General features: G+C 40.9%; 1 protein-coding gene across 1 annotated transcript in view; it reads left to right on the plus strand.

Annotated features, from left to right (window-relative positions):
- LOC148161591 (putative phospholipid-transporting ATPase IIB) overlaps window positions 1-15,008 on the plus strand; it is a 76,710-nt gene that overhangs the window by 51,587 nt on the left and 10,115 nt on the right. Inside the window, exon 5 of the mRNA XM_088020722.1 lies at window positions 11,854-11,912. Coding sequence (XP_087876848.1) covers window positions 11,854-11,912 — 59 coding nt within the window. The remainder of the gene's footprint in view (window positions 1-11,853; window positions 11,913-15,008) is intronic.

Here is a 15,008-nt window from a genome sequence, read left to right on the forward strand (position 1 = left end):
AGAAGCAGAAGGAAGAGTGAAGGAAAATAAGCAGGTCCTAAGGGACTTGTGGGTGGTGCCAAGTGTACTACATGTGCACACACTGGGCATCTTGGAAGGGAGAAAGGGTGGAGAGAATGTTGTAGGGAGTAGTAGCCATTAACTTCCCAAATTTGATGAAAGACATGACTCTACATACTCGGGAAAATCAGTGAATCCCTAGAAAGATAAATGCAAGGAAATCCGCACTGAGACACATGACAATCAAACTGTTGAAACCCGAGGACCAAGAGGATATTCTGAAAGCAGCAAGAGAGAAACACACAAGGAAGGGCTCTTGAGTGAGAAACGCTGGAGGTCAGAAGGACGTGGGGTGACATTATTAAGATGGGAAAAGAAAAAAATGATCCACCAAGCATTGGATGTCCGTAAACCTCTCATTCACAAATGAAGGCGGATTGAGACATTTCCAGATGCCTTTAGAATCGAAAACAGGGACTCAGGCAGATAGGCATCCACCCATGTTCATGCAGCACTATTTATAATTGCCCACATGTCCACCGGTGGGTGAATGGACAAATTATGGTGTTTTTTCACATTGGAATATTATCCAACCATAAAAATTAATGAATACTGATAAACCCGGATGCCCCTTGGAAACATTACACTCTGTGAGAGAAAGCAGACACAAAGGGTCACGGACTCTATGTCATTTACACGAAGTATCAGAACAGGTAGATGAATGGAGCTAGAAAGCAGGTTGTGGTCGCCACGGCCCTGGGAAGTGGCGGCAGCGGCGGGCGGGGGGCAGCTGCTTAGTGGGCATGACACGTCCTCTGTGTGAGGGAAATGTTTTTGAGCTTGATAGAGTGGGTTGCACAACATCGTGAATGGACTCAGTGCTGTATTCACTTTAAAATGGCTGATTTTGTTATGTCATTGTCACCTAAAAATAGTAAAAAATGAAGAAGGCATACTAATCATATCTTTTACACTTCTGTGACACTCCAACTCAGAATATTTTAAAAATAATTGTCAGTGGGTTTATTTCAAAGACAAATGCAAATTTACCTTTTTAAACAAGATAGATCATCATTGGTGATCTTTGGAAGGACATTTTTACGTGTAGATGATGATGATACTGCTTTTTTTTTTGACTTCCTCGTGCGTGTCAGTAACTTGCTCATTTGCATAACTGCCATTCAAGGTAGGTTGGCTTATCTCCATGTTACAGGTGAGGGACCTGAAGCTCAGGCCATGTGATTTGCCCTGAGCCACTGCAGTTTTGGTAGAGTTCATATTTGAACCCAGACCATTCTGATGTCAAACCCAGTGTTCTTTCAACTGTAGTGCTTTGCTCCGTGGCTGGTTATTCTGATGCAAATGACTGATAGGTAAAATCTGGGATGTAAAAAAAAATGCATGTATATGCTCATTGACTTTAGTTTGAAATTTGTTTTCTTGTGAAGAATACGTTCATCTCCTTAATTTCTAGTATTTCGTGGTGATCTGTTCTTTGAATGGCATTGATGGCTACTTCCTTATGTGACTTAACTGTGGTTTGTTATATTTACAGTATTTGATCTTTTTGTATTTGGAGTTCTTAAGCACATTCTTGTAGAAATACTCTGGGAAAAGTTTTCTCTATGTTTTCTGTGGAAAAGGAAAGCCATGTCCACTTTTAAGTATGCTCCTATCTTTGGGGTGCTTTGTTAGAAGCAGAGAGTATTTTAACTGGTATGCAATGTCAGTCAACACTGAGATTCTTTATTTATTTTTTTCAGTTTATTGATTTATTGTTTTAGTCATCTTTGCACCCAGTGTGGGGCTCAGACTCACGACCGTGAGATCAGGGGTGTTATGTGCTTCCTGTGGAGCCAGCCGGGTGCCCTGACACGGATGCTGTTTAGTTAGCTGCATGTGTTGTTACTTGAGAAGCTGCTTCTCTTGCCGTGTGGGAATTCTCTGTGTCTGCTGCTGCCCCTGTCACTGCTTTCTCCCTGTTTGTGACGACTTTATTCTTCATGTTTAGCCCAATGGACAGCATCTGAGTCAGAGCCTAGCAGGAGAATGTGAAATTGTTGGCAGCTCTTACAAAAATCCCTGACGAGGACTTTGAATTGTGGGGCCGTTCTGTACTTTGATTCTTTTTACCTCTTGCTCAGGAGAGGTGTCTGAACTGCACACTTGGCTGCAGTCATTCCACTGGCTGGCTCTCAGTTCGGTTCCCGATAGTCCCTAAGAACCCAGTGTGTGTGAGACACTGCGATGACCTGACGGGATTCAAACATGAGTAAGTCCTGGACGACGCTTTTTAAAGAGTTCATGCACTATCCTAGCAGGGACGATAAATTCAGAGTTTTGTTTTTGTCTTCATCAGCCACCAGATCTCAGCAGGACAACATCGTGTCACCCACTGTTGGTGGAAATTCCAAATTTACACCTAAAGCTAATGTGGGACTTTCGATTCAGAAATGGATCTGGAATTCTGTGATTGCAGAATGATGCAGGTGACTGCAGGTGATGACTGCAGTCAGTCTTAGCTGTTTCTTGTCATGGTTACGGCATTTTGTTATTTAACGTGCTTTCTAATATTCAGACATAGGAGAGAGGGAAGTCTGTTGTCTTTGAACATTGTGGGCATTGTGCGTGTGTGCACGTGTGTGTATGCGAGGAAGAACATTTACATATTTACATGCTTCTGGTGTTCCAGTTTCCTTGCCAAAAAGGAACTTTATCCACAGAAAGTGGCCATGTCCTTTATTCCTGTCTGTTTTAGCATCTTTGATCCTTACCGTCAACACTGTTGCTACATACTTGTTAAAATTCTTAGTAGCTTTTTTTTACATAAAATATCATGAATTATCTTAATGAAATTCATCTTTTAATGAAATTGTGTGTCATAGTTATTCTTGAAAAATCAAGGGATCTTAAAATCCGTCTTTACTGCCTTTTACACATTGTGGGTGATGTGCACTTTCACAGGGAAATCCTAATATGTAACTGGTTTCATGAGTTACTGCATGTTCCGCTTGGTAAGAAGGATTTCCTTTTGTGACAGTCATGTCTTCAGATAGTTGGGTTTTTTAAAAAACAGTATTCTCAAATGTTAGCAGAATTTTCCCATCAGAAATTGCTTGAGAGCTCCTAAACTCAGAAGTAATCAGAATGGATTGTCGCCATGCAGTCCGCAGAGAGGCGTCAGTGACTTTCCTTCTCTTATTCGAGTGGTTTCATCTCTCAGTGGTCCACTTTTGTGACAGTGCAGGTGAAGAACAGTGGGTACTTGGAAGTCCTTTCTGTGTGTTTTCTGTATGTAGTCAGAGCAGTCCTTTGATAAATGTGCTCACCTTCTCACGTGTTTACATCATGCGGTCTTCTTTCCTGTCTGTGGTCTGAGCAGCGTTTGGAAAGCATCCATAGAAGAATGTACAGTATACATTACTACATTTGTACCATATAATAGTAGTTTTTTTTTTTAAGATTTATTTATTTATTTATTTGAGAGAGAGAATGAGATAGAGAGCACATGAGAGGGGGGAGGGTCAGAGGGAGAAGCAGACTCCCTGCTGAGCAGGGAGCCCGATGTGGGACTCGATCCCAGGACTCCAGGATCATGACCTGAGCTGAAGGCAGTCGCTTAACCAACTGAGCCACTCAGGCGCCCAGTAGTTCTTGATCCTAGTATGTGTCAGGAACACACAGACAGTTGAGATTTGTTATCTCATTAGTTCAGTTCTCTGTGGCTGTACCAAGGTGGACATAGATACCCGGAACTAGGTATGTACTCATTACCCTCACCAGTCTTTCTTCCTCACGTCACCCTAAGAGGATCTGTATGAGCTTAACTTCATGATATTCATACACCATGTTTTGTGTTGTTTTGTTTTTTAAGATTTTTTATTTATTTGACAGAGCACAAGCAGAGGGAGAGAGAGGGAGAAGCAGGCTCCCTGCTGAGCAAGGAGCCCGATGTGGGACTTGATCCCAGAACCCTGGGATCATGACCCGGGCCGAAGGCAGCCGCTTAACCGACTGAGCCACCCAGGCATCCCCCTTTACACCGTGTTTTTTATTGCATTGTTTGGAGATTAGGGGCCACGAGAAAGTAATGGAAAAAACTGGCTAACACAAAGTACCTTTTCACAGGTGAGAAGTGATTGTTGTTTTGTGTGTAGGTACCTATATGTGCTAGCATCTGGGACCTCTCTCTGCTACCTGGTGTCACTCTGGTGGTCACCCTTAATTATCGGCTTCTCAGCTGTGTTCATACCGCTATTTTCTCCCGAGTTACGCAGGGCGGCTGGCATATGTAGGGACTCAGGAAATGGGATGACACCCGAGGAATTTCCAGATCAAATAGGAAAAGTTTGAAGCCTGATCTTGTCAGCCAGCCGCCCAGTGAGGGTTCCCTTTTCCTGACGTCCTTGCCCGCTTTACTTTCTTTAACTTGCCAACTTCCGTGGTGAAAAATGCTCTCCTTGTGTTTTGCTTGCTGCTTACCTTTTAACATTTCATTGTTCATTTTGATCTTTGATAAAAGTTTATTCATCTTTTTTCATACATCTTTACCTTTTCATAATTTCTCTAAGAAATTTATCTGGTGACAAATATTTTTGTCTTGACTCATTTTTGTATCTTTTTCTTTTAAATGTAGATAAATTTGTACTTTTTATGTATGTAGATCTGATCTTTTCCTCTGTGGTTTTTACTTCAATCTTAGAAGGTCCATTCAACCCCGATGTAAATGAGTGTTTTAATCTCCCTACAGTGTTTCTGTGTGTTCATTTTCCGTAGCCGCTTGTAATTTTACGTATCAGGTGTGCGTTGTATGGAGAAAGGGATCTGTCTTCTTTTTTCTCCTCAAATGGTTAGTTAGTTCCTTTAAAAGCAGTTATTAACGTGACTAAAGCTCTTTTCTCAGACCTTGGAGAAATGGATCAGATTTGTTTGGGCCCTTTTCTTCACTTTCTTGTCTGCTGCACGGGCTCATCCAGATTTCCGTGCCAGTTCCATTCCAGTTTTAAATAATGTTCCTTTTTAGCATGTTCTAGTGTCTTGGAAAATCTTTCCCTCGCTCCCTCCTCCCCTCCCTTTCTCCATCAGTTATTTTTCGTTTTCATTTTTTTCTTGTTTTCCCTGAGAAACACGAAACACTCTAAATATAAGATGATTGGGAGTTTTTCCTTCTGCTTGTGAGTTAGACCAGTGGCGTCGAAACCTCATAAATAGGCTCATGGTGGCTTGCCGTCTTCATCCGTGATTTCTTCATTCTTCTACCAAGGATCGATGTCAGCCTCCACACTTGGGAGTCTTTGAGCAGTAAGAAACTGCCATGGGATTATTGAAAATCTAAGGAAATGAGAGACTAGGGACAATTTTGAACCATCTTTAGTTCATATACCTCTCAGTAGTAATGTCACCATGCTGATTCATGTAGGGCCTTGGAGTTTTTGTACCTTTGTAGGCCCAGGAGAGAGGAAGGCTTTTTCATAAAGCTTCTGGTTTTCGTGTTTGAGAACCTTAGAACTTGTTAATTATGGACTGTTCATATTAACAATATTTTGTATTTTAACATTTGGTAGATGTATAACAATTCTTTCTAAGCACAGAAAACAAAGATTAGACATTTCTCTTATGCAAACACCAGCAGGCTTCACCAAGACTTTGAAATGTCCTGTCAGTAGTAAGACCCTAAAAATTTTCATTTGTACCTGTTAGTTGAGAAAATATTTAGTATTGAGATACTAATTTTTCAAACCCTTGTACTTTTCTACAAAATCTTCAGTTAACGCAGTGAATTGCAATCGATACTTAATTTCATTATTTAGTTCTGCATATTGCTTCAGGCAAAAGATGTGTGCCGTGGTGGGCTATAAAGTATTCTGTATGGATACGCTCTTCTGGCAGCTTCTGAACTCTGTTGGTAATTACATGGATGGTATAGACTGTTTTAGCTAGGGACATCATTTTAGAGGGGAAGTGGTTGCCTAATATAATTGATCCAGTAAAGAACATTATGTGCTTTAAATGTTTCTTACCACGATAGAATATTTTATTATTTCCATATTCTTTCTAAAGCTATCTCATTTTTTTTACTGATGGAACAAGAAAAAGATTTGATTTTGTTTAACTTGAGCATCTTAATTTTTTTGTTATTGCTAAAGAATGCTTTTTAAAACTACTCTAATTATTGCTAGTGAATGTTTAAGAGTAAAAGTTGGTTACTTCCAGCAAGATGCTTTATAACCCTCACCCCAAAACAGCAGTATTTCCTTTTTTTTTTTTTTTTTTTAATGTCCTAGGCTGTAATTACTACCATTCAGACATCACTGTATTTGATCTCGCTCTGCTTTCTGTCAGCTCTCTGGAGTGTAGGTTTCCTGTGGGCAGGGCCTTGCCCATTTTGTTCCCACTTTTGCCCCCAGCCTGTGTTGGGGGAGGGATACCACATGCCTCCCTGCCGCTGCCCGCCTTCAGCTGAAGGCAGAATGGGCCACCCAGCCGGAGCAGAGTCCTGGCCTGTGTGCTCCCAGACGGGTTTCACGGGGCCCGTCTTTGTTTCCATCGCTTACCGGGGCCAGCCTCAGACTGTAAAGCGCCCTTCATTGTCACGAGATTTTGTCCATCTCTATTCGTACCCTTGCCTTTTCCGCTGTGTTTCTAGCCCTCAGGTTCCTTCCCTGCCTCTGGCTCCCACTGCAGACCTCTCTGATGTACCTGGTGTACCTTCTGGACTTCATTGAGTGCGCTCTTCCTCTGCAGCCCTGTCACGTGCTGGTGGTTTTTCAAGCAGGGCCTAGGGCTGCTTCACCTGGCGCAAGGCACTCCTCCTGTCTCTCCCTCTTCCTCCCTCATACACCCGATCCAGTGGCTTTCAGCTGCCGATTCCTTGGTCTTAATGCCTTCACGCTGCTTCCAGCCCCTGTCATGTTCTAGCTGAAGAAGTCTGATTTGGCAGTTTTTTCCTTTAGGATTGTGCTTTTGCTTGGCCTAACTAAAGTTCAGAAAGATTTTCTGCTATATTTCTCCTATGTTTCTTCTTCTAGAAGTTCTTTGGTTTTAGGGTTTGCCTTAGGTATATCCATTTTGAGTAAAGTTTTGTACCAGTACCTGGTGTTTGTGTAAGTACTTTTTTCGCATGTGGATATCCAAATGCTTCTAGCACCATGTTTTGGAAGAGTGATGTTTTTCACATGGCATTGCCTTACACTTTTGTCAAAAATCAGTTGTGTTTTGGGGCGCCTGGGTGGCTCATTTGGTTAAGCGTGGCTCAGTCGGTTAAGCGCCTGCTTTCGGCTCAGGTCATGATCCCAGAGCCCTGGGATCGAGTCCCGCATCTGGCTCCCTGCTCAGCCTGCTTCTGCCTCTCCCTCTGCTGCTTCCCCTGCTTGTGCTCTCTCTCTTTCTCTCTCAAATAAATACATAAAATCTTTAAAAAAAAAATCACTTGTCTTTTATCTGTGGGTTTATTTCTGGACTCTCTTCTCCATTTATCTGTTTGTCTCTTTATGCTAATACCATTCTTTTTTGATTACCATTGCTGTATAATAATTCTTGAAATCATGTACTGTTTTCCCTTCAACTTTGTTTCTCATTTTCAGAGTGTCGTCTAGGTCCTGTGTATTTCAATATGACTTTTAGAATCAGCTTGTCGATTTCTGTAGAAAATGCCTGCTACGATTTGGACTGGGATTGCATTGAATCTATAGATAAATTTGAGGGAGAATCAACATCTTATTCATACTACGTCTTCTGACCCATGAATGAGATAGATCTTTCCCTTTATTTAAGTTTTAAAATTTCTCTCAGCAATATTTCTTTTCAGAGTCTAGGTCTCTTTTAAAATATAGTTTACTTCTATATGTAAATAAACGTATTAATTACATTTCCCAGCTACCCACTTTGCTTCATAATCCATGTTAAATTCGGCTTCTACCTCCTCAGCCACTTAAAGTGTTGAGAGAGTTGGTGGGGGGTGCCGGTCCCACCCAAACAACAAAGACAAGCCACACGACCTGCTAATGTAGTGTGCAGTTGTCTGCCTGGGAACTACATGTGTCATCCCCTGGTGACCTTCTAGAGTGCCATTTATATGTCATCAGTTCCTTTTTTAAAAAGTTGCTTAATTATCTTCCACTCTTATTGCCTGTGTGTGTTTTGTTGGGAAAGAAGTAATGATATAATTTCATCCTTATTTGGTAATCTGTGTCTGGTTCAGTGTGGCTTATAGAGCTACTTTGCCATTGGTCCATTACGACATTTGGCTCATTTAACTGATTAAGAATAGATTGGTCATAAACTTGTCTTGTTTTGAAGTGGGGTAAGTTTGATGCATTTGCAAAAAACAAACTAAATGTCATAAAAGTATATTTCAGTTATGCTTTGAACCTGTCACAGGATCTGGGTTTAGTAGACACTGTGATGTTAGTCTGTTCATAGCAGGTAAGCACATTGTCAGAGGTGTGCGTGCATACTGGGCGCTCATGTGGGTCCCTGAAGGCTTTGGGAGGCTCTGTTTGCTGTGGAATTAAGGAGGGCTGTGAAGGGAGGGCTTCCAGTCAAAAGAAACAGCAAGTATAGAGAACTCGGGCCCCAGAGAGTTGTAGCATACAGTGCTAAAAGCAAATGTAGACCCTTTTAAAGCCAGAAAATTAATTTGAGATTGGTTGTGAAGAATATGTGTATAATGATGTAAGTCTGAATTATCTTCTAAGTAATTGTCAAATAATGGAGATTTTTTTTTGGTGGAGATAAACATAATCCTTAGTTTTGCCACCCACTTCATCTGGAATTCATATTGAATTAGGGAGTTGATAGTAATGGAGACCATTTAGGGGAATATTCTCTTTATTCAGGTAAAAAATGAATAGCACTGAGATTGGTGGGCAGGGTCTATGTTTAAGAAGCTTTGGAGTAAGGAGAAGTAGTCCTTTGAGTTACTTCTTGATCTTTCAAAGAAGCCTGTGAAACTTGGTTCATGCAACAAGCCAGTCGAATGCTTTTCTTCTGTGAGAAACATGTAAGCTGCTGCACTTTGGAAGCATGGTGGCTGGGAACATTTTTTGCTAGGAGGAGAGCTTAATGGAAGGATTTCATTGCAGTAGTTTAGAGAGGGGGAAGGATGGCTGTTAACCTTATTTGGTAACATTCACTGTTAACCATTTCACCAGAAAAGGCCCCAGCTTGTACTCCAGGTAAATTGAAAACAGTATTTTTAAAAACAACTGTCCTTAGGTATAAGTGCTGGCCTATACATCATTACTGTATTTAGAACTTGCTTCTCTCAAGTGTAACTCTGAAATTCTTAAATTTTATTTTATTTCATTAAGATTTTATTTATTTGTTTGACAGGGAGAGACACAGTGAGAGAGGGAACACAAGCAGGGGGAGTGGTAGAGGGAGAAGCAGGCTTCCCGCTGAGCAGGGAGCCCAATGCGGGGCTCGATCCCGGGACCCCGGGACCATGACCTGAGCCGAAGGCAGATGCTTAACAACTGGGCCACCCAGGCACCCCTGAAATTATTAAATATTAAATGCCCATTTCAAAAACACTTTGCGTTGTTGATGGCTCTATTGGGTTGCGAGAGCAGGTGGCAGTTCTGTCTTTTCTTTGTGCTATGACATGTAAAATTTAGGGATTTTCTTTTTTTTCTTCTGTTATCAGTCCCCCAACTCTGATAATAGTATGTCACTAGGGTCAGCTGTCAGCTCAGTTCACAAAGGGTGGCCGGAAATCAAACCGTTCTTGTGGGCATGAGCTGTTCCCATTGGGCAGCGAGGGTCATGGTGCTGGGCTGTCACTGCAGGGGGTCAGGTGCCTGGGGAGCAAGTAATATTCCTCCATCTTTTCTGTCTAATGTCCTAACTGCTCTTGAAGAAAGAGAAGAGAAGTCAGTGAGTTCATGGGACCAAGGCTGTAAAGGAAGTACAAGGAGTCCCCTGCACAGAGATTAATTAAAATTGTTAGAGAGCCAAGAGCCATTAAGCAATTTGACCAATTCTTCAAAATTCAGAAGTGTGTACTTTGAGGAGGTATGTGAGGCAGATTGCCATACTGGTTTGACATGATAGCCTTCTTCTGTTTTGTTCATATTGTCATATTCGTAACGTGAGAACTTTCTCCAGTGTATTTTACTTTCACTTGTCTTCTTAAACATAGAATTGTAAGTAAGTTCCATAGAAACGAATAAAAATCACTATATAATGCCCCCAAACTAAAGGCTATTAAATATAAATTGTGTTTGTTATGTGACCGAGTGAGTAATATCTCTCTTTCTCAGAAATGTAAGATCTTGATTAAGGAGTCAGAAAAGGATATATTTTTCTGTCTCAAAATGTGTATCAATTGTTTATACATTTATTTTATCTTATGATTACAGCTCTTTCTCTACCTCTCCTTTTTGAATGGGTCCATTATAAAGAATATAGAAAAGCAGAAGGGAAGGAAAAGTGGATTGGATAGTAGGAGAGAAAATAAAATTAAGTGATAAGACAGGCATTCTATTGAGTAATACTCAGCATGAGATCAGTAAGTAACTTTGCTGCCTGGTGCTTAGCTCTAGAAAACATAATCGTGGGAGCACAGACATGAAGCTTGAAGGGACCAAATGAAAAAATAATTAAAATAGACATTCTTTTGTAAGTATACTTTCTGGCTATTAATAGACATATACTTATCACTTATGAAGATATCTTAAGATTTGTTTCACATGTAATTTTAAAGAACATTGCTATTTTATAATATGAATAAAAAAATAGCTCCCCCCCACTAGTTCTAGTCCTTATGTGTTTATTGTATATTTGAGGAACATGAAAAAATATAATAGTTACAAAACTTTTTTTTGATGTCCTCAAAACATCTTTAGGAACAGGTGTGACACTGATGAAACTCAGCTGCTTCAAGAAGTATTTAGGAAATAAGTTTGTAATAAGTTGAACGTGGTCTAAAAGTGGTATGGCTGGTAATGTTAGTTTTTGATAATGTGATATGAACTTACCTCTTGTTCTGTGAGCTTTCAGAATAAATTGAATGTAAAGACATAGGTCTTTTCCCATGTTAAAAGAGCCACTAAAAGGTAAAAACAGATCCACAAGGCTGTTGCCAGTTCTAAAAGGGAGATTGACGGAGGGAGGGAGGGAGGGTCCAGAGTCCCAGGGAGAGAGAGAACTTGAGTAAGTTTTGTTACTTATGTAGGATGGCATCTCGAGTTATGTATATAACATTTCATCTACTCTGTATGATCTTCACATTATATAGTGCTGTCTGTTAAATTTTATAGATGATTATGATACTAGATATTATATAGATAATCTAAGAATTTACACACTGTATCATGTAGAAGAATCACTTCTCGATAAGGCTTTCAGCCTTATCGGTATCAGTTACCAGTACGGAACCATCTGTAAAGCTACCAGTGCACGGTGATTTTATGTATCATTTTCTTTACTTTTGTTCTGTCAGTTCCGTGTCCATCAGTGCCATTCACAATATTAATATGAGGATCTTATATCTTCATTTTATTCACTCATTAAATCGTCTTTAGTGCTGCTTCTCGTCGTCATTGCTGGACCCAGACCTGAAATAATGGCAGATTTGGGAAGAACCTTCCGGCTGGAGCCATGTCCCACACCCTGTGTCTTTTATTGGGGGGCAGTTAACTGTTCGTACTTTGGAGCTGACTGAGAGAAGTTAATTTTTAGTGACTGTGTCTGTGTGGAATAAATTTATTTTGAAAGTATAAGTACAGATAAATTCCTAGTGTTTCCCCCCCTCCCCAAAAGTTATTTCTGAAGTATTATTTGTCAATTGAAACTTTAACTCTGGTGTGCTGTTGTTTCCTTGAGTTGATTATACTTCTTTTTTTTTTTAAGGTAAAGTGCACGTTAAGAGTTCAGACATACAAGTTGGAGACCTCATCATAGTGGAAAAGGTTGATGCATTTTTTATATATTTTAGACCTGTCTATGCCAGTGATTAACGTTTAGCCTGATTGCAGTAACTTTGAATCTGAAGAGAAATGGTCTGAGACACTGATTCTAACTCGTGACTCCTTGTGTAAGATACGATGGACATAAAGGAAACCCAGACTCTCCGGAGCCGGCTTCAGTGCACTCAGTGTGTGCGGGTGAAAGTGTATTTTGTCTAAAAGAAGACATGTGTGAACTGCTTAATATTGCATTGTTAGGATTATTTCATTGGACCAAAGAATTACATTAGTTAGAACCTATTTAGAATATGTTTCATTTTCTAAAACCTCCTTTTATAGACAGATATATTACACATGGGAATTGGATATTATTCTTGGGATTGAGAAACTTGAAGAAGGAAAGGTCAGTGGAAGTAAGAGAATATTAGAAAGAAAAGGCTTATTAGGCCATTGTAGGAAAAGGCCATTAAGAAACCCCTCAGTGTCAGACTGGGAAGTTTTGAGGTGCCCTGCTGGGTGACTGGGTGGGCCACCTGCTGTGGATGCAGTACTTCTGCATGTCCTGACTTCTCTGAGGAACGGTGCATGAATGCACAGCCTCTGGTTTTTCTTTTTCTTTCTTTCTTTTTTTTTCTTTCTGTTTTTAAGGCTCTAGAACAGCTTTTAAAAAACATTCTTGTTGGAGAAGTTGTATTAGGGCCTCTTCCAAGAATAGTTGGAGCCCATGCTGCCATCTGGTGCCATGTACCCAGCCTGAGCCACATCGTGGAGATGTTTGGTACAAGAGGGTCTTTTTCCTCAAGACTAAAGTGGGCTTTATCTTGCTACAGTAATCTGTATACAGAGAATGTTTTTGGGTATGTTTGATTTTACAAAATGGGACTAAATTGAACAAACTGACTTTGTAGCTCATTTCTATAGCATTCAGTTGTCTGGACACTGTAAGTTACTAGCTTTTGATCCATGCTTAGATTTTCAGGTGGTGTCTGTGTTGTGCTGTTATTATAAAGTGCTGTGTGAGCACCCTTCTACATCCCTCTCTGCCTGTTTCTGTAGGATAAATGCTGACATGAGAGATGATTGAGCCATATGTGAGTCAAACACCAGTGTTTATTACCTCACAGTTTCTGTGGTCAGGAATTGGGGTATAGATTGGTGTGGGTCCTTCTCAGGGCTGTAGTCAGCCAAGTGGCCGTCACCTCCAGCTCACTCAAGGCTTGTTGGCAGGTTCAGCGCCTCAGTTCCATGAGATTTTGGCTGGAGGCCTCCCTCATTCCTGTCCACAGTGGGGGGGTGGGGGGGCGCCCTCCACAGGGCAGCTCACAGTGGCCTGCCTGGAGAAGGTGGGAGTGCCAGCAGTGTGGACTCGGGGCTGGGACCTGCTGTCAGCAGTGACTTCCATCACCTCTTGTTTCCCTTGTAAGAGACGGTATAGTGTTGATGGTGGGGTTTGAAGAGCAGATAGTCTCTTGTTGTGATTCAGGGAATGCTGTTTGGCCTTCTCATTTCCTTTGCTCTCCTGTTTATGCACGTTCTCCTTCCCTTTGCAGCCTAGGTTGGTGGAGTGGTGCACCCTTTGGTGCTCCCATTTTTACTGAGTAACACGTGAGCCCATCTTGGCCACGTTGTAAGAGCTCATCTCTTCAGTCCTATAGACGGATGTGAAAGATAGACATCTAGATCTGTGTCTGGGCCTTCCCCTTGAGCTTCTCTCTGGCCTCCCAGGTGTGCTCTCCACCTGTGAGAGATGGATGAGTGACGGGGGCCTTTGTAGACGTCCAGGGAAATGTTTTACTTGAATGTGGTGGTAGCTGTATGTCTTTCTTTCTGTTTGTCACTTCAGTGCTCCCTGGGCAGCACGGTGTGGGTAGTCCTCCCGCACTAGATCCATATTGTATACGAGCATGTGTACAGTCCCTACCTGACCCTTATGTTTACAGATTTGGTAGCAGCAGGACTTCTAAAATATTTTCACTAACCTTTAGGAAATGTTATTGTACACTAAAAAATAGGGGTGGCCTCTGTACCTGACTTAGTTTTTTTAATTTCCAGTTTTGCACTCATATTGAAAAATTTGAGATATAATATCTAGTAATTACTATGGAATGATAAATTTTTAGTGGATTTATATTTGTTAAACCAATTTTGTGATTTTTGTAGTGATAAAAGTTACTGGTTGACTTAACCATCATAAAGAAATAGTAACAATATGGTTGCAAATGGCTTTGTCCTTTTATTTTTTATTTAAGGATCCTAGCAGTACTTATCACTAACCAGAAAAGTAATTTCTCTGTTATTTGACCATACTGCTACTCAGGAATTAATGCTTGGAGATTTCCATGGTGGATTTTACGTTTGAGGGTAGCCCTTCTAATTCTGTATCTGAATGTGAAATTAAACTTAGTGTATTGATAGTCATCGTGTGGGTGTTTGAAGTGTGTTCACCAAACCTGGACCAGTGTTGCGGGTATAGGGAGTGTTGTACAGCTCACAGGAGAGCAGCAGCCTGGACAATGGGAGAGAGTAGAATGTGGGCTTTCATGTTAGATGAGTCCGGGTATAAACTCCTCGTTTTCCAGCCTCAAACTCTCCGTAGGAGAAGCAGCTCATTGACATGCACTTAGAAAGTGGTAGGCTAGAACTCTGCAGAGTCAAGGTTAGATCATGCTTGCAGGGCGAAGAAGGAAAACCTGAAGAAGATTGTTTCCTGGCTTAAGAAGGCACCCTCCTAAGAAGCACCTAAAATTGTAGACGAATCTGTCGACTTAAATATTACTACTTGAGGAATGTGTCAAGGAGGGTAACTGTTTGGAACAGGAGACTTAGAAGTTGAAGGTTGTCCAGGTCCTCACATCGGCTCTGAAGTCCAGGTGTTTGAGAAGGATCCAGAGGGACACAAGCAGAGCAGGACTGAAGGTGACACTTGAGGGGTCCTCCTTCGTTACTCAGCCTAAACATCTTTTTTAACAGCTAAATTTGAAAGACAGTTTCTTTATCCTGTTCTTTTGAGGGAATGCAATTTAATAAATATTTTAAACAATTTAATAAGTATTAGCATGTATTTTTTAGTACCCAGAACAAACACTACAAAAAATATGC

This window comes from Eumetopias jubatus, unplaced genomic scaffold (assembly GCF_037043125.1).
Source record: "Eumetopias jubatus isolate StellerSeaLion01/CBP00866 unplaced genomic scaffold, mEumJub1_p1.0 scaffold_122, whole genome shotgun sequence".
Lineage (NCBI taxonomy): Eukaryota > Metazoa > Chordata > Mammalia > Carnivora > Otariidae > Eumetopias > Eumetopias jubatus.